Raw genomic sequence first — 20,731 nt, 5'->3', positions numbered from 1 at the left:
TGAACTTGATGGACTTAGGACTTTTTTCAACCTGTACAATGTAACTATGTAACCACTGTGTCTGCAGTCCTCAACATTGCTCGTTTCTTTGTGCTTGGACAGAACATCTGGAAATCCCTGTCTGCCTTGAAATTTCTGCCTGGAAGAGACATTGCTGATGTAGTATAACTACCTTGTGTCTTGTTGCTGTGCTCAATCTTGACGTGGTGTATGACTTTCAACACGAAACTGTCTTTGCAACCTCACCTTAGCGGGTTTGGCTGTTCCTCACTCAGTTGTATTCCTCCTACACTGCTGTTTCTGTTTCAGTTAATGTTTGTGTTTCAACCTACATATTAAATCAATGATCATTAACACCTATTTGGTATGATTGTTTAATCATACAACTAACTATATCCTAAAAAACACCTGAATTTGTGTGAGCGTACCTAGAAAGATTTATGCTGTTTTGGAGGCAAGTGGATTTGATTTTCTTCTGTTCACTCACCTTGCCTTTTGTTAAACTATAAATATAAACCATTAACATGTCTATTTTGAGTTTTACATAAAGCGTTTGCGTAGTACTGTGCATGTACAGTCAATAATAAAAACACCTAAGACATCATTCATACATGTGTGGCACTATACTGACACACTGGCACAAACTATAGTACATAAATCAACACTTTACATGGCAAAACACTTCCACAGATGACACCTGGGGATTGGGGTGGGGGCAGGTGAAAAAGTGGAGTGAATTATGGCTAAAGCACAAAGGCTGAGGGGTCATTGGGGAAAATTCCCACTTCATCTATCATAAGTGAATTTATGAATCAAAGCTTACAAATATGTTTCCAATGGCATTTTGACTAACAAATCACATTTTGGGGGAGGGAGCTGTCTGACATATTTAAATACCCCTCCCCAAGTGTCTGTTGTCATAGTGTGACAGTAAACCTACCTAGTGTATGCATCAGCACCATACTGACAGTCAGCTGCAGCGATTCACTCCGACCCATATGCGAAAAGCTGCGGAAAAATCGTGTGCTGAGGCGCCATCTAGTGGCCATCATGTAATTACTGCCGCTGATCTTCTCACCTCCTGCCCGAAGTATATATTAATTTCTATGTGGCTTCTCTGTGACTGCTGCTGGCTCCACTTTCTCCCAGTCTACAAGCAAAGCGTGGAGCAGAGAGGATGCTGCCAGGCAAGAGGCTTCTCATAACAGCAGACTCATACTGGGCATGAATGGAGCCAAGCATTTGGAGGGAGGGATTTACTCAAACATCTCACAGAGGTGAGAATCTCTCTCCAAACTGGGGCTTGGGAGGAGGAGGAGAGTGCGCTGTACTGGGTACTGGTCGTGTGGGTAGACTACCTTCAGTTCTGGACAAGGTGCTAAGAGGGATACAGCAGCTTTTGAGGGTACAATCTTTAGAACCTACAAGGGGACAAAGTAAAGAGAGGTTAAGAAGGGGTTAATGGTCCTGGCATTGGCTGAAAGGGTTTAAAATATGCTCCTGGACGTTGGTTTTTCATCAGGCTTCCTAAAGAAGAAAAAGAGTGCAAATGACGCATATGTTTCCCTGAACTGCTAACAGGTAATTGCGCTTCTAAATATGAATGGACATTAATACACCGCCCCTCCCAAAACCATTTTCCATTAATTTAAGGAGGGGGTCCGAAATCCCGAAGAGGAGGGAGGGGCTGAAAAATACCACCTCTGCCTCTTGAAGGCAGTAGAGCTTGTCAAGGGATATTAGGCGTAAGCACCAAGAGCAATACCCACAACTTAACCCTCTGCCCAGGGGTTGGTGGGTGTAGAGGGGGAGATGTTTTACTGTATGGGATGATACACAAGCCGGATAAGTAAACACCTGGTCTTCAGCCTCTAATCAACTGGACATGGAGGACCTGTGCCTTAACTGTTCTAGTGCGGAGGTCAACTCACCATGGGGCAACTTTAGCCAGGACAACAGGACTCAAGATAACACCTCCAGCAGGGACCCTCTGAAGAGGAATGAAGATGTGGCTAAGGTGGAGGTGGCAGTGTTGGCTCTGATCCTGTTCCTGGCTCTAGTTGGCAATATCTGTGTCCTAATCGGGATCCACATCAACAGACACAAACACTCCCGCATGTACTTCTTCATGAAGCACCTAAGCATTGCTGACTTGGTGGTCGCCTTATTCCAAGTGTTGCCCCAGCTCATATGGGACATCACCTTCAGGTTCTATGCCCCTGACTTCCTCTGCAGACTGGTCACCTACCTGCAAGTGGTTGGAATGTTTGCTTCCACCTACATGCTCCTGCTGATGTCCCTGGACAGGTGCCTTGCCATCTGCCAACCTTTGAGATCTTTGCACAGGAGAGCTGACTGTGTCTATGTGGTTCTAACTTGGGTTGTCAGCTTTCTGCTCAGCATACCCCAGACCTTCATCTTTTCCCTACAGGACGTTGGTAACGGGGTTTATGACTGCAAATCTGATTTTATCATGCCCTGGGGACCCAAAGCCTACATCACATGGATAACACTATCTGTGTACATCATCCCTGTCATAATCCTCAGCATTTGCTATGGGCTCATCAGCTTTAAGATTTGGCAGAATATCCGCTTGAAGACCGTTTGTGAAAGCAACGTTAGGCTGAGCTCAAGCCGGAGGGCTACAATCTCAAGAGTGAGTAGTGTCAGGCTTATCTCCAAGGCCAAGATCCGGACAGTCAAAATGACCTTCATCATAGTCTTAGCCTACATCATCTGCTGGACCCCTTTCTTCTTTGCTCAGATGTGGTCGGTATGGGATCCTGAAGCTCCAAAAGAAGGTAGGATGCTTTAGATCTTATTTCTGTTCAAGTTAATGATGGGTCGGTATATATATTATTAAAGATCAAATAGCTCTGTTTATAACACAAAATGCACAAACACCTGTTCTCAAACATCTATAATAGAGTCTTCCACTCTCTTTCTTGAACCCAATTATACAGCCATTCTCTGCAATAACTTGTTGTCCTTGAGAAAATCTGTCTCTGGTTTACCACGACTTAATATAAAAATTGGTGGGTTATTTGGTCCTCTTGGTGAATATAGAGGGGTATTTACCTTGAGGACAATAATGTGCTGAATAATCCAGGATTCCACTCACCCAACAAACCAGCCCAACATTCTCTGCAGCAGACTCAAAGTAGATACTAGAAACCATAATCCTTTTTACAGGCGATTGTCCACTTTGTCTACTTCAGTACTGACATCTAGGTCTCTACCCATCCCCACGAACTACTTTACAGTGGCTTAAATCAGAATGGAATCAGGAGGCTATGATTCCTGGTCTAATTGCATAAAGTGATCTGGAGCAGCATACATAATTGTCTTCTTTCAGTCCAAGCAATCATTGTTAGATACAATTTAGCAGTAGCTTCAAAGAAGACCTGGACTTTTCATGTGGCTGCTTTGAAATCTACTGTAAAAATAAAGGTATTACTAGATGTTGTACAGCCCTACATAATTTGTTGGCACTTAAAAAATAAAATAATAAAACAATAATAATAATAATTGAGCAGTAAATCAATACTGCAAAAATGGTTTTCTCAGGTCAAAAAGGCATTTATTGAAAACTCTACATATTACAAATTAGTACAAAAGAGGTGATCTTTAAGCTGTTTTGCATAGATCTACCCAAAATCCCTTGCACTACCGGTTTTGTGTAGGCTTGCTTGGTGTAGTAAATTACTACAAATAAACACACGGAATGTTGTCTCACAAATTAACAAACAATATTTACTAGAACCGTACATTATATTATATTTGGAAAAGCCTTATTTAGTTCCTGTTTGATTATTCAATATTAACTATTATTCAATTGCCCCCAAACCCGTTGAGGACAGCCAAGTTCTTGTCAAGATTAAAGTGTTATATATAATATATAAATAAAAGAGGAAATTCTGTGATAATTGTGTAACAATGACCCTAGAAACCAATGTGATACTCTGACCTACAAAATAAAACTTATATTTTGTGTGTACAGTTTTTCCCAAAGTTCTGAGGATAGAAGGGTTATTAGGTTTGAAGCTCTAAGAGTCTACGCCTAGGGAGAAGACTTGACAGAAAGTCCATAAAAATCCTGTACAATAAATTCATCTGATGGATTCTCCAGTAGCACAATCAACACAAATCTAAACAACCAACATCTTCACACATTTAGATAAAGCTGTAGATACCAGAAGTTCCTTATCATGGAGACATTGTGATAATTGGTCTATAACTTGGTTCCTTGAGCATTCAAGTCACTGTTGAAGACCCTCTACCTGAGAAGTTGTTCATGCCCAGTCTTACACCTCACCAGCCATAATAAAGGAACAGCTCTTGTAAATAATGTTTCTCACCAATAAATTTGATAATTAAAAATTACCATGACTCATATTGCGTGCGTCAAAGTCTCCTGCGACCCCTTAATGAAGTTGTGTGGCTAGCTTGTTTTTCTCTGTAGCTCCAGGTTTTGATACATTTTATTACATTATTTTTTTCTGCAGCAAAAAACCAAAAACATTCTTGTCTGTTGTGTGTAAATAGGATTGGTGCATAATTCCTAGCAATGCCAAATAGCTGCAGTAACACTTTATGGCTGGAATGTGTGAGGATAAACATTGTATTGTAATATTGCAAAATAAGATATACATATTTGGAGATTTTATGAATCAGGGTCCCAGCCTGATCATTCCAAGGGATGTGCCTTAGTACCGGAAAACAAGATAATTTAATGCAATTGCACACAACACAATGTTTAATTTATATACCACTTAAAATCCAAGCAACATACAGTATACATGCATCTAAAACATGAAGGGGTACCAGCTAACTCAGTTCATAAGTTTTGTATGCTGAAACATGCTATTTTTAAACATTTTCAAGAACGACGCACTGCATAATTAGTATGAGCCTAGACTTGGGGGCTTCCAGCTCAGAGATTCTTATTTAATTGCATAGATATGGATCATGATGTTACAAACTCACTTATATCTGTGATGGTGGATTGTGTTGGCCTGCAGAAACATGTCAACATCATCATTTCCTCAACAGAACAAACACATTTTTAACAGACCATTAAATGTGCCATATTGACAATCATCTATTGCCAAAAGGTAGCTTTATAGCAGTTTTTATAGCAGTTGTTATAGCTTTCATAATTTCCGGCAGGAGTTTTGATGAGCACAGATTGCCTTATGATTTTAGAAGTTGAGACGCTTTCCTGTCCAGTCTTTGCTGGTCTCCTGCTGGCCACCAGATAGACAACCCCTGGCACTCCAGCTACTATGGTTTCCACCAGCATCTGGAGAGGTTGTTTAGTAGGTTTGGTAGAGATGATCAGTTTTTATGAAATCGATTCTATAAAACAAAAAATGTTCCATGGGTGTTGCTATAAAAATCAAACTATGGGGGAGATAATGAGGCAGACAAATTTTCCATCCCCCATAGCTACACTTCTCCCTTCTCTAGTTAAAATGTTCCTTCCTTCATCCGACTCAATCCTCTATGCACCCTCATCTATTGAAAAACTGATGGAAAATTCATTTCATTTGCACATAATTAAGACTACTTCAAAACGGCAGATTCATCTCCAGAACGCCAGGAAAATCAACAAAACATCTTCAGCTATTGCTTATGACTGAGAAGGCAAAAGTGGTTTTATTTTTTACTCTCTTAAGGGGTGAAAATCTATGCAGAGATCAAAACAGGTATTGAGCTGCAGCTGATTCTTTACAGCATGGCACCTTAAATAAAATTAAATCGGTAAAATTAGCCTCGGAATAAATCTCAAATGATTTCATTTACCGGCCCAGGTGAACGACGGAAGTGTGGTAAGCCAGCTGTCTGAAAAGCGAGTTAAATTTAGTCAAGCACATTTCAGACAGTTCCAGTGGAATTTGTAGTATTTCTGTAAAAGTTGACGGCTCTGTGGATATAACAAGGTCTCTTTGATCTGTTTGCACCCAAACGTGGTTCTCCAATACATTATTTATTAGAGAAGTGTCTCTGGAAAGGCAAAAGTTGTCATCCAGGTTTTGGTATCATATTGGTCCATTACTGAGCCGATTTCAATTTATAGAAACAGCTTCTCCGACCTGGAATCTGCTACTTGTGATGAAAGCGTACTTGTCAACATTTTCAAACAATTTCCAGGGTCGGTTTGCCACAGGCTAGCCACGTGTGCACGGCATTGAGTAGCTTGGAAAGAATTTAAAGCGGGTATATAAATGGCACTTCGATAAAAGCCGAAGATCGTATGTAGTTTAACACATGCGATAGCTGAGTGATTCCGTTAAAATGTGCAGCTTGCATTTTCAAGGGATTCTCCAGAACTCCCCCAAAATGCATTTCTCAGATCCACTCATAGTGTGAGGGCAGCCTGGGACACTGGGATACCCCTTTATGGCAAATGAGGCACAAATTTGGAGTTTTACAGTTGAGGATTTAGATATTTCCACTGTTCCACTGAATACTTTGGATATAAGGGCATTTTGGAAGCGTTTGGTTTTCTACTCAAGCCACAACGTCCAAACATTTAAAAAGCGTTAATCGTTTGCTGGATAGTAGCCAAGCTGATCTATTGGACAGATTCCACTCCCATGAGATAAGGGGGAACATAAAAGGTTGTATTTATCAAAATGATCCTCATGAGAAGCATTTCTCAAAAGCAAGATTTTCTCGAGTTCTTATAAGCTCTGCTGATTACACTGGTTTGCCTGCATTTTAAGAAAAACACTCAGATTACCGCTCACTTTATAATACAATAAGCGGGACAATCTACTTGTTTGATTTGAAAACACTTCCCACTTTCAGTCGGGACACAGTAAGTGATTCACAGACTTCAGGTAAAGCCTAAGGCAGGGTGACCAGATTCCTACTGCAACCAGAACAATGTCATCCGGCGTTTTCACCGGTCCCAACTTAACATTTATTCGACATACTACATGTACAGTTATATGTATTCATGTACACAGACCTCCCAAATGTCCCTTTTCATTAGGACCAGTCCCCCTATGCAGGGGTGGGACTAGCATCGCTGGGCCTTGGGTGTGGGATTTAATCAGCCCCACCAATAACACACACACTAACACACACTAAACTAACACTAAGTTTACTAATAACTACACACTCACTCACTCTAACACCATACTCTTAACACAGACATACTCACCTTGCGGAAAACCCCAAAACAGCTGTGCACAGGGTTCTACAGCCCTAAAAGCGCCAATATTTTGCATAGAAACAGCAGGAAATATGTTCATAAGTAAAACATTTTACTTTCAGTCGAACATGCGTTTGCTGGCATCATGTGCAACCCTTATTTGACAGCACTGTGTTGTGTGTTTTGTATACACAATTTGCAAAGTTTTTTTTGATGCCCCATCAGATGTGAAACACAGATCACATTCCCTAAATAACTGGCATTTTTGCCTTCATCTCACATGCTATCACTAATGAGCGATCAGCTAGGGGCAGATCCAGAGCCACACCTCAGGAGGGGGCAGGCATACCCCAAAAAACACACAACCCCCCAACACACATAAACCAGACACCCCCCCATATCACCCGGACACCCACCCACCAACATAACCCAGACACCCATACATAACCCACAAATCCACCCACCAACCAACATCACCCAGATACCTACCCATCCACATAACCCAGAAACCCACCCACATAACCCACCCACCAACATACCAAGACACCCACCCATTCACATAACCCAGACACCAACCAACAAACCCAGACACCCACCCACATAACCCACAAATACAACCCACCCACCAACCAACCAACATAACCCAGATACCTACCCATCCACATAACCCACAAACCACTCACATAACCCACACACCCACCAACCAACATAACCCAGATACCTACCCATCCACATAACCCACTCACCAACATACCCAGACAGTCATCAGCCTACCTGTGATCAGGCAGGGAAATTAAGAAATCCTGGCGTGTAAGGCGTCCACGCGTTGAGTGGCTCACCCCTGGAGTCAATGTTAATGAAAGGAACTTCTGAGTGAACAGTACAAAGCTCTTCTGCCATTTAATGAGGTGTTGGCTAATCTTTATTACAAGCAGAATATATTATTGGCACATTTTAGAGAATTAATACATCTTATTTAACGAGCACCTGGGGGTGGCTGCAACTGAAATTTTAGAGTAAAATGAAACACTGATAGCGTAAAGATTTTTAAAATTAATGAGCCTCAACTTCACCGGCTGCACCATATTTTAGGGACTGATTAGCCAATCTAAAAAGTTTCAAAAATGGGCTTATCACCATAGCAACCAGTGGAGTATTCCACATATACATTGTACATATTCCTGACCGACAAAGTGCTGCCCCCCGCATTATGTGGGCTGTGTAAAATCACAGATGGAACCAGTTACTCGGTTATACATCCCACTTACTGCAGGGCAGCGAAGATCAGTAACACATGAATTGTATATGTGCACACCTGGGCACTTCCTAGGATTGCTTCGCACCCGTCTCCCTCTCCTGTTCCTTATATGCATACCTGGGAACCTTTGGGCTCGACTACCCGGAGCCTACCCATGCGGGATGCGGCCAGGACTGCTGACGTCAGTCAGCGTTACAGTCAACGTCAATGGACTGGGCGAGACCTCGCTGCTGTGACCCGGAGAACCAGAGAAGCGACACTTCACAAGTATGCTTATAGGGAAGGCAGAAAAGCGGCATGTCCAAGTTAAAGGGACACTAATTAATTCTTGTAAAAGTTCTAAGAGTAATACATGGCGGAAAAGAGAGGGATTTATGCCCCAAAGAGGGACTCCCCATCCTAGAACGGATCCCCGCCACAACTAGTGGCCTGCAACATGTAAAATCTATATGCGCCCTGGAAAAAACTCTGAGTCAACCCATGCCAATGGGAACCCTGCATTATTTGGGATGTGTAAAGTCACAGCCAGGACTCCCAAAACAGAAGTGCTTCTTTCACAAAGTCATGAACAGAGTTATTGATCATCCCTGTCCGAGACTTGCTCAGCTCAAATACATCAGTGTGAGGAATAACTTCTCCCCGCTCACTGGCCTTGTGTGCACCTCCCAAAAATAACATTTTCCTAATAGGTTGGCTCTTTGCTTTCCATCCAGATCAAGCCACCATATTGTGCAATCCATCAGCAGCTTTCAATTAAAATACTTTTGCGCTGTGTTAAAAGTGCCTATGACTCCAAACAATGATTTTACAAACAGCTGCAAAGGGTACATGGTCCACGAGTTTACTATTCAGCAAGAGGGTTGGGAAGCGACTCTCTATATGTGGAACAATCATCAACAGGAGTTTCCCGCTAACTAAATGTTGAAGTTTACACCCGGGAAATGTTGCATATGGTTTCATTGGCGCAATCATCAGACATATACTTTTGGTTGCTATGGTGATAGCATCACTTTGTTGACAACCCCATTGTGTCAATATGCAAATTATTTAATAGGAACAAGGGCATTAATAGCAATACGACAAAAACGAATTCATTTTGAATTTCATGAAATCCCTAAATCTATGGGATGGAGAGGAAACATCTTTGTAACTGAAACCCCAGGCTTTAATTCACTAAATATTGAGTTGAGGAGATAGGATTTCACGCGGAGGCTCTGGAAATCAGACTTGATTACAAGGTTTTTGGGTCAGTGTGGTTAATCTCCAGGTGGAGGAGCAGCATCTGACCCTGGTCAGTGGTCCCTTGGCATCTACCATTTGGCAGATAGGCCAAAGTCTTGGCTTTTTACTGCTGCTTGTATACATTGTTCTGTTACAGTCAGAGATATTATCTGGTGTCTGTTATATCTATGAATTAACGAGTAAATGTAAACAGAAATCTTAACATTTCCCTGTCCATATACCCAAGGTAGAGCTTGCCCTAGTTGTCCTTTGCAGAGCTGGCATTTGTGAGCTCTTTATTCTAATGAATGCATATGAGAAGAGAGAAGGTAGTGTTGAGAGTTATTTTACAAGGTAGCATTGAATCTATTATCATCCATGGTCTTGTCCAATTTTTTCCCCGCAGTGGTCATAAATCGTACATGCTGCCAGCTAACATATTGATTTGTCATAAAAGCCATGGAGAAGCCCTTAAAATACTAGTTGGTCACTACTTACCTAACTGCTTCATCATTAAATATTGTCCTTCTCTTCCCCCCCCTGGATAGGTATTGAAGGTCTTGGCTATAGGTGGAGGTTGAGGATGAAACATGTCACGTTGGGGACTGTAAAAAAGAAGGCATGATTGACAACCAACTGTATGCCAATAGACCCCTTTTTATAACAGGGACATTAAAAATTTTATGGGGAATTTCTTTCTTCTGGATTTCCTACTGAATGCTGCTGTATTCATTCATGGGCTAAACGTTTTGTGTTGATCTGAACAAACGACCCTCAATTATTTCTAATCGGAATCCCAAACATAATTTTGATTTCAGGACCATGAGTTATTGTCAAATAATTGATTGGTCTCTAGATTATTATACTCATTCTATAGAATAAGGCAATTATTTATCCCAAGCATCCTTTCTTACGCCTAAGTGTGAAGGATTGTATTTGTAATCATGGCTCATTGAGTATTTCGGGATGGTCTTGTTGTCTATGCACTCTACTGCGTTTCTGCTCAGTCTCAAACCAAGGTCACGGTAGGTCCTGCTCACGGTGCGTTGCATACTAATGCATTTTACTCTCCGGCGATTGTTATTTCCTGTGGATGATCAGTGTTTTCAGCCAGCTCTGTGCGATCAGATTGATAACTTTAGTAGTAGTCAGCATAGGTAATGAGGACAATTGTAATTGGGGAACCTCTGTGGGTGACATCTGCTGCCCACCTAGAGGGGAAGAGAAGATCATCCCCTTCAAATGCTGTCACTTTGCGAACAATCTGCATGCTGGCACGTTGTTCTGCAGATACTAGGCTGCAGCTGCATCTCTTTACTGGCAAATCTGCGCTTAATGGTGATAGTGAAAGGAGTACGGCAATGCAGTGGGAACCTATTGTAACGCATACAAATGCGTAGGTTGTCTATGATTTTATACTGATTGTATCATGCTGTATTTTTATCGTCGATTCCCTGGTACATTGATCTCTTCTTTCTATCATTGCCACTCCTTATAATAGGCATATGCGCATGTCTGACAAACTTTAGGGTACAAATGACCAACCACTGACTCATTTGCTAACCCCATTGAAAGTAGACTTTACGCTAAGTGGGCATATTCCGCAAAATCCCCCCCCCCCCCCCCCCGGATAGCCATTAGAATTCTGCTATGAAACTGGTCTTGGTGAACTCTGTTGAGTAGTTTCCCGAATACAGGTGATCGTCATGAAGAAAGAGATGCTTTTTTTCACCTTAAGGGTGCATTTGAGTTAACATGGTCCTTGGGGAAAATATACCCTAAAGCAGTAGTTACCTTTATAACAATAGTTCTTATTTAACTGTAGTGGATCTGGCTGGTGGAGAAGACATTGACCACAGTGGAGCAGAAAGCCTATTAACAGACTGCCCTTAAACTAACCCTTAATGTTGGTTAAGAAAAGTCATTAAGCCCTCATCCACTTAATGCAGCGTCATCATCTCACTTTGACCTTTGTAAAAATCCTAATGGTAAGTCATATGCTCCACTTGAAGCCTCTCCACCTCCCTGGTACATACTGGGGTCATCAAGGCTTCCTCTTTTTCCAGCATGCATGCTTATTAATACATTTACTGCATATATCTCAAAGGATTATATCTGTTTGAGGTCTGGCCAGACAGGGGGTCCTTGGGATAAGAGGGGGGCTACAGAAATATGATTTCTAAATTCAATGAGAGCTGCCTGTTGTGTGCAGCCCCTTACATCGCATTGGAACCGTAACATCAGATCGTAGAGTAAGCAGAGACATCACGTAAATAATAATCCAGTGCATTACTGCGTTTCATTTAATAACATGGACAAAGTGCTCAATCACACCATTAATTTATACGGCAGCTACTGCTGGATATTATAATTATATATAATTATTTATAATATATAATTAAAGTTCCCAATTAACTCTGAACACTGAAAGTCACAGCATCGTTAATCCACATTATTTATAAACATTATTTTCTAGTGTGAAACTTACACAAATAATACTCAATAAGGAGCAGGTAGGGAATTTATTGCCTGGTTCGTTTTAGGAATTATTATGAAGTTTCTAGCTTCACTAGTGATTGACAACTTTTAATACAAAGGTCTTAACATGGCTTGTCTCCAGCGGTTTATTTAAGACCATTTAAGCTATACATGCAATAGCATTTTGGTGGCGCCAGTCCTTATCATTCAGTTATCAGCCACCAGTCGCCTCCAGTTATTGTTCTGATTATCACATCTGACATCCTTTAGGAGCTGGGAACAGTGAGATATTTCTGTGATTAGAAAGGAACCTTTTCTTAGCCTTAAGGTGCAGCCTTTTGTCTATATGTTCACAGTGCATTTTGCGGCTGTTAACCTCTGCTCTTATTGAATTGATCTTATGGATAAATCATCTTTATTCCATATTGTTGGTTGTTTTTTTTAACTCCAGGGACTAGCAAGACAAATCAGGGAAACAACTAAGTTCCTGAAGCCAAGGAAATGATTAGGGAGCAATGCAGCACGTATAGAGGACAAGGTGGAACCAATAGATTTCCTTATTGGAGTAGAATTAAAATTCTGCAACACTGTTTCATATTGAAACATTCTACATAAATATACTAGAAACATATGGAACCACACGATCTGTCTCGTGACTAAGTATTCCTTTGACCTGAATTTCGAAAATATTATTTTACTGATTACAGTAACAATTTGACAGAAACAACAGGTAATATATGTGTATTAGGACCTTGTGTGTTTGACATAATAGGGACCATATTAAAGGGATGCTCCCGCCATCATATGTTCTTTAATGAATATGACAGGTGTGGGAATGCTTTAACTCTTCATGGTGTCTCCCTTGCTCATGTATTTGGGGATTCTGTAGAATCTCCCCATATGCATTTGCCTCAACCTCACAATTTGCAGTGCAGGAGAATGTTCAGCCAAACACATCTCCATGCACAGTCTATACTTACGCCACTCAACTCCAGTGCTGGCTTGGCGACCACTGCAAGGGTTAAGACACTGTGCACATGTGGGGAAGCGCTCATATTGATTTCATGGGAAGTACTTTCCATCCAATGATTGGCTGCTTCAAGCAACCAATCAAGGACAAGAATCATTGGACTACAGTGGAGGAGGGCTGCTGTAGGGCTGCAGCTTCTACCTCCGGTTAGTTTTTATTTCATTTTTGTCCATTTTTGAAGAACACAGTGTACACAGAGTAGGGCTGAAACAACGAATCGATAAAATCGATAATAATCGATAACGGAAATCGTTGTCGACGATTTCCGTTATCGATTAATCGAGTGATCGATTCGTTGTTGGAGCACTCGGCTCCTTTTACTTACCTCCGCGAGCGTTCCCCGCTTCCGCTACACGCGCCTTCTTTTAGTTGCGGTTCGCTCTGTGCGAGTGGCTCCGTTCGCACAGAGCGGTTCGCGGGGGTGGGGGTGGGGTTTAATGGGATGCAGGGCAGAGTGGGGGTGGGGGGGGCAGGCCAGGGTAGGAGACTGAGTGCAGGGCAGGGTGGGGGTGGGGATGCAGGGCAGGGTGTGAGTGTGGGGGCAGGGCAGGAGACTGGGTGCAGGGCAGAGTGGGGGTGGGGGTGCAGGGCAGAGTTGGAGACTGGGTGCAGGGGCACAGTGCAAAGTGCCAGGGCTGGGTGCAAAGTGCCAGGGCTGGGTGCAAAGTGCCAGGGCTGGGTGCAAAGTTCTGGGTGCAAAGTGCCAGGGCTGGGTGCAAAGTGCTGGGTGCAAAGTGCCAGGGCTGGGTGCAAAGTGCCGGGTGCAAAGTGCTGGGTGCAAAGTGCCAGGGCTGGGTGCAAAGTGCCAGGGCTGGGTGCAAAGTGCCAGGGCTGGGTGCAAAGTTCTGGGTGCAAAGTGCCAGAGCTGGGTGCAAAGTGCTGGGTGCAAAGTGCCAGGGCTGGGTGCAAAGTGCCGGGTGCAAAGTGCTGGGTGCAAAGTGCCAGGGCTGGGTGCAAAGTTCTGGGTACAAAGTGCCAGGGCTGGGTGCAAAGTGCTGGGTGCAAAGTTCTGGGTGCAAAGTGCCAGGGCTGGGGCAAAGTGCCGGGTGCAAAGTGCCGGGTGCAAAGTGCCAGGGGTGGGGCAAAGTGCTGGGTGCAAAGTGCCAGGGCTGGGTGCAAAGTGCCGGGTGCAAAGTGCCGGGTGCAAAGTGCTGGGTGCAAAGTTTCTTGAACAGTAATAGTCCACCTCTTTTCAGAATGTTTGGGGTTATTTTGTTTCATAAATATTGTGTTTGGGTTTTTGTACTTTGAAAATATTGTTTTTTTATTACATCATAACAAAATAAGAATGTTAATGTAAATTTTAAGTTGTTTTTTAACATCCAGTTCATTAAATTATTTTAAATAAACAAAAAATTTGCGTATTGTTTTTTTTATCCGATTAATCGATTAATCGAAAAAATAATCGGCCAACTAATCGATTATTAAAATAATCGTTAGTTGCAGCCCTAACACAGAGTACTTTTTATGTGCATTATTCTTTATTGGAGCAGTCAGGAACCGTAAACTGTCCCTTTAAATTTCTGTTCCCAGGGTCCTCCCCATAAAATAATTTATTTCCCCATTATCTGTATTTAATTCATTGAAGGTGGTTTATTCAACATTTGTATAGCAGAATGAGAAGAAGGTAGATGACTTCAAGAAATGCTCTTTCTTCTGCATTTCGGCACATATTTCAGCTTCCCTGGCGTCCTTTACATTTAAACTGATCATCTCAAAATTAATTACACAGATAGAAGAGCTTAATTTAGTTATTCTAAAAATTTTGAAGATGATAGTTTCTCTTTAAACTCCAAAGTAATAATCTGGAAAAGTTGAGATTGTCCATATGATTCAGGTCACTTGTGGTTTATTCTTGGATGTTAGTGAACCTTTTCTAGAGGCAAAAAAAAAAAATAGTACATTTCATAGCTATGATTGACAGGATTGCTAATTTAAAACTGGACAAATATAAATATTGCGTCATGCAGGATAGGTTGTGACATGGCTCATCTTATGTGCAATTTACACATTTGGCAAAACCGAATCCAGTGTTGTATAAAATTCTGCGCAGCTTTTGTCGCAGACTAGCCTCATCACGATTTTAATGGTCACACTGAACTTTTATCCGCTATCAGGTTGTGACATGAGCACTGGCGTAACTACAGGGGCTGCAGCAGTGCAACCCCTTGCTCCTGTCTCAAAATAGTCTAGAAAGGGCCCTTCTGACCTGGACTGCACTGCTTTACGTGTCCCATAAGCAGCCGAACAGGAAGCTGTATAATTGTGGGTGTGAACATGGATGTGTAGGTGTGTGTGTGTAAGCATGGATGTGTAGGTGTGTGTATGTGTGAGCATGGATGTGTGTGTGTGTGAGCATGGATGTGTAAGTGTGTGTGTGCATGGATGTGTAGGTGTGTGTGTGAGCATGGATGTGTAGGTGTGTGTATGTGTGAGCATGGATGTCTAGGTGTTTGTGTAAGCATGCATGTGTAAGTGGGTGAGATGGGTTGTGTGTTAGAATGAATGTGTATGTGTGTGTTAGTGATTATGAGTAAGTGTGTGAAATATGTGTAAGTGCGCTTGCATATGTGTGCCCAAGTGTATGTTGGAAGGAGGGGGGAGGCAAGGGACAAAGAAGGCACTGACAAGTTGTAAAGTTGGGGGGCCCCGGGGAAATTTTCACACCAGGGCCCTGTGGTTTCTAGTTACGCCCCTGCACATGAGGGATGCAGATTGTGGACCGATGGGTTCCCAGGTTAACACAGATTGAAGGGATTCTCTCTACCTATCATATTAATGTATTAATGTATTTACAGCAGGAAAAACAGGCAGACTAGTTGGGGGTCTTTTATTTTGTATTGTGAGAAGCCTCATAATGCAGCCATGCTTGGTCCAGGAGATGGGTAGAAGTACCAAGCCACTAATTGTATCAGGATTAGAGAATGTGAACCTTGATGGTTTATATTTATAAGTAGACGGTCAGGATCGTTTGTAGCATTTGATGGACAAGTAGCCAAAAATAATGTGAAGCAGTTTTGTTTTTCTTGGTCTTATCAAGATTTAAATAGATTGTGGCTTTCTAAGTGCTCAGCCTCCCAATATTATGCATCCATTTTCCTGCAGATCCTTACTATATATTTTCTGGTTTGTAGTTTAACGAGTCCCCCGCACTCTGATGCACAATAGCGTGGAATACCGACCTGTAGAAAGAAGCCTGCTGCCACCTGCAGGCCGTGAAGGGATTAGCGTGTTTTAACCCTTCCAAATTCTCAAAGCCATCTTAACCCTCTCTGAGGGTGATGTGAGCTATTAGTCCATTATTGAATGTCTAGACAAGCAACTTGGTAAGTATCGTGGGAAATAATTCATAGCAGCGGCAGCGTGAGAAAACACATTTTTTGACAGCTCTATCACTTACGCAGAAAGTCATGTCTTCTGGGTATAATGATAGTAAGAAGGGGCACCACATTTTTACATTACTTTTCCTTAATGGAGCAGTTGTAGCAAAAGGTTTTTGATTACTATTTTGTTTTCCTAAAAAAATGGGTGCTTCTGCAGAGCATCTCATCACCCCTTCCATGATCTTGTGCATCTGTGTACCAGGTCAGTGGCATGGATAGGACAGAGTTAGCAAATTCGTTTTTATCATTGGAGGCCCTGTACTGTATTATTATTTATTGACCCATTAGTATTGTTTATTGACCCATTATTTCACCCAGTCTGCTCCCGCTGTAAAGACTCAAACCTTAATCAGTCGTCGGTCTCATCTTAGATTCAGACTAACCATATACTTATCCCGTGCCTATTTAAATTCCCTCACTGTTTTAACCCCTACCGATCCCACTTTCTCAGTAAAGTAAAAACAAATGCGTAGAATGAGGAAAATGGGCAAATGAAGTGAAGGAAAGGGACTGCCATGAATAATTGGCCTAAATACACATGCCTCTATCCATTAGTCTCACTTCTCATACACCACGGTCCCCTTTAATTTTATAAAAGGAAGTTATTGTTCATTTCCAGATAAACGTGCAACACATTTCTCAATAATGTATAACAGATTGGACTGGACTTCGCTTTCAGATCAAAAGACATTGTCGAGTATCGTTATTTTTCTTTGTATATCATGTTTTAACTGACACACACAGCACTTAGTTGGGTTTATTTATTGGTTATTATTTGGCCAGCGGCACTTAGCTTATACTTTTAAAGGCTGTTCCTAATTATAGAAAGTGCCAGTTCCTTCTTCTGCCATAAGGTGCAAGTTAATTAAATGCATCCGATGGAACAGACAGCATAATGATCTACACGGTGGAAGTTATATTTGTGGCTCTCTGAGTTCTCTATTAATGGATTCGCGAAACTAAATTATAAAAGCATTAGAAACATCTAGCAGAACAGACCCCTTCAGCCCGTCTCGTCTGCCCATTTTCCTGATGTGAAGACTCAGACCTTAATCAGTCGTTGTCCTCATCTGAGATTAAGGAGCCATATGCCTGTGCCATTCATGTTTAAATTCTCTCTGTATTAGCCTCTACCACTTCTGCTGGGAGGCTGCCCTTTTTATCTACCACACTTCTCAGTAAAGTAAGATTCTTTATAGCTTTCTACAATGTCTTGGACCTGAAAACCATCTTGAAGACGCTGTTCTGCAGACTAGGCAGGCACTCCATAAATATTCAAGTTGACACCAATGGCTTAATCTCAGCATCGCAGTTTCTTTCCAGAGATACACGTGCCGTATACAGGACAGAGGGGATCATATAGTCTCCCGGGGGGCCGTGACGGCTCAGTGCTGCCAGGCAGCTGTTTTGGGGTATGATGGCATGCTGTCACCATGGAAATACATGGCAGACCCGATAAGCCCCTCTCATTCCTCCTTCCCAGCCAATATGACTCATGCAGAATAGGTTTTGGACCGTAAGTGAATATTTTCTTTTGTTCTGTCCGGAGACATAATACGGCGCGTGTCCTTAAAGAGGCCACGGCCTCCTCTGTCTGACCACGCTCTCCATCTCTGTGACACAGCTCTGTAAATCCTTGTGTAAAGATGAAATACTCTGGCTGTTAATCCACGCGCAGATATAACATCCTCCGTGAATGAATCACTCTGCAAACCTGCCTGTATTCAACATAGCAAGACACGCGGCTATTCTGTTCCAAAATGCCAGCTTTCCACTATACGGGGCTTGTTCAATAAATAGCAAAATCCTTTAAAATACAAAATGCATTAACTGTGCCAGGGTCTGACTTTTCTTGAGTTTGGATTATACATAATGCAGGGCTATGTATGACAAACTGTTATAGGGTCAGGGTCGGTCCTACGTATTCCACAATTAGGAGAGTGATTCAGCAACTGAATAAACCTCTCTGCTACTCTCATAAACTATCATGGAGCCCCTAGGCACCATCTGGCCCACAGCTGACCCTGGCCTACTATACAATGATGAGTTACTAATGTGGTTTCTCCTTGTTTCTCTCTCTCCGCTGCAGCCTCCATGTTTGTCATCGCCATGCTCTTGGGAAACCTTAACAGCTGCTGCAACCCCTGGATCTACATGTTATTTACCGGCCACCTTTTCCACGACTTATTGCAGCGTTTCCTGTGCTGTTCTGCCCGATACCTGAAGTCCAGACAGCAAGGAAGCGACCTGAGTGCAAGCAGGAAGAGCAACTCCTCGACCTTCGTACTGAGCCGCAAGAGTTCCAGCCAGAAGAGCATTACGCAGCCCACCATTGCATGAGTCTCCCAGCTGGCGAGACCACCCTTCACATATAACAGGGTTGGGTACACCTGTGATATATAGAGGAATACATGGACTGTTCCACATGCACACGCAACCTCAGTCTATAGCTCAGTCTAATACACGACAAGGATTTGTCTCTTGTTCCCTAGGGGCTTTGTTGTTAGGGGGTTTAATTTAAAAAAAAAAAAAAAAAAAAAAAAAAGAGGAAAAGATAAATAAACCAACACGCCATTGGACCAAAAGGTGAAATGACCACATGAAAACTGTTAAACCCTGTCTAACAATAGATAATCCTATTTATATTTTTTAAGGTTGACACTAATTCGTTTTAAGGGCTCTTACTAAAACCTTCAAACAAAGGCCGGATAATTCAAAAATGTCATTATTATCGTAGGAACGCATACATTTCAAACCAAGGGGGTCTAGGAAACGTCTTTGGAGCAAAATTAGATGTATACCAGATAAACAAAAAAGAAATCCAAACACACCGCAACCACCTATATGTATAATAACTCACTGTATGGAAACTGATTGAACACATTTTCTATTGTCCATTATTTGAATGTAAAATACACATGTAGCACCCAGGCACCTTAGCTTCATATGTGGTATATTTACACACACAATTCTGTACGCAGCACGCACGGTATAGCCTATCTGACATGTATGGCATGTAGCTAATCAGGGCAGGCAAGAATTTTGGAAGTGGGGTGCCACGATGAACTGGGGTGCCACGATGAACTGACGGTTCCTTGGTTCTTCAAGTTGCTAATTTAATATGTGTGCCTCTATTTAGCACCTTTTACCAAAATCTGCCACAATGAGAAATCTGCTGGCCTAGTCTTAAGAGACAGACATCAGGGGACATACAAGATCGCACAGGAGAAGGGTAAATGCTGGGTTATTTGCAGGACATCTTTGCTTTTCACGCTGTATAATTCTTTCACTGTTGAAGCGCAACTAGAAACTAAAAATGCACAAAATTAGCTTTGAGGCTCAGGTATCTTTCTATGAGATTTCACATGTATCATCAGAGTCTAATGTGATCTTCTGAAAGCAAATCATGGCGCCCAGACAAGGCCCTCAAATGGCAGGTGCTGGATACATAGTTTCACAGACTAGGCTGGGTAATAAGGGGTCCTTTGCTACATTGTATCTTGGTGTTTACTTGGTCCAAGGAGAAGGAAGGACAGCTTCATCTGGACAAAAGAGGGTAGAACTGTTCGCAATGGTTGGTCTGGAAAGCTACATTGGAAGCAATGGTCTGGAAAATATCCCCACATGGTCGACTACCCTTTTAAAAGGCAACCTTTTCAGACTCAGTGGTGATATTCAAGATAAAATGTACTTGGGTTCATGGGAGCTAATTATTTAGCATGTGCCGCAGAATTGTCTCCCGCCATACCTTTTTTCGGATTTTAGAGTTGAACGTACAAGAGATATCTGACCCCACTAAGACTTGTTGCTTCTAGACTTCATGGTACAATGTTTCAAGCTGTTCAAACATAGAGAGCAAGAACGACTGCCCACCACAATCCATCACTTTAAGAGCAGTTGTCTCCCATTAAGTTCTCCAAGAGACCAAACGATCAGGCTTTAGAGATTACCCCAATGGTATTTAATTTGGGATAGGATACACAATATGAACTGGTGGCATGTCTTGAAGGGAGATTTGGGGTTATTATTTTTAGAAAAAGTCATGCATGCATTGTGTCTAGTTCTAGGTTGGTTTAGGAGATAAATATGTTATGCTGCCTATGATTTATGAGGTTTTTTTTTGACACATGGTGGAAAACTAAGGCTTGATTACTACAATGCATCTGGTGGGCCTTGATGGGTAGGTGGGTACCTTGGAA

General features: G+C 42.1%; 1 protein-coding gene across 1 annotated transcript; it reads left to right on the top strand.

Annotated features, from left to right (window-relative positions):
• The first annotated feature begins 1,885 nt into the window (after nt 1–1,885).
• On the top strand, nt 1,886–18,872 carry LOC149285470 (mesotocin receptor). Its single transcript, XM_089495415.1, has 2 exons — nt 1,886–2,801; nt 18,622–18,872. The coding sequence occupies exons 1-2, from the start codon at nt 1,886–1,888 to the stop codon at nt 18,870–18,872; spliced, it is 1,167 nt and encodes a 388-aa protein (XP_089351541.1).
• Nucleotides 18,873–20,731: the final 1,859 nt, after the last annotated feature.

The sequence above is a fragment of the Sceloporus occidentalis genome, unplaced genomic scaffold (genome assembly GCF_023333645.1).
Source record: "Sceloporus occidentalis isolate IW3139 unplaced genomic scaffold, rSceOcc1.0.p SCAF_79, whole genome shotgun sequence".
Classification (NCBI taxonomy): Eukaryota; Metazoa; Chordata; class Lepidosauria; order Squamata; family Phrynosomatidae; genus Sceloporus; species Sceloporus occidentalis.
This window is presented reverse-complemented; position numbering and strand designations above follow the sequence as displayed.

Excerpts from the sequence above, each read along its gene's own strand:
- LOC149285470 (XM_089495415.1), top strand. The coding sequence starts at position 1,886 with ATGGAGGACCTGTGCCTTAACTGTTCTAGTGCGGAGGTCAACTCACCA. Across the intron at positions 2,802-18,621 it reads TCCTGAAGCTCCAAAAGAAG|CCTCCATGTTTGTCATCGCC; the intron begins GTAGGATGCTTT and ends TCTCCGCTGCAG.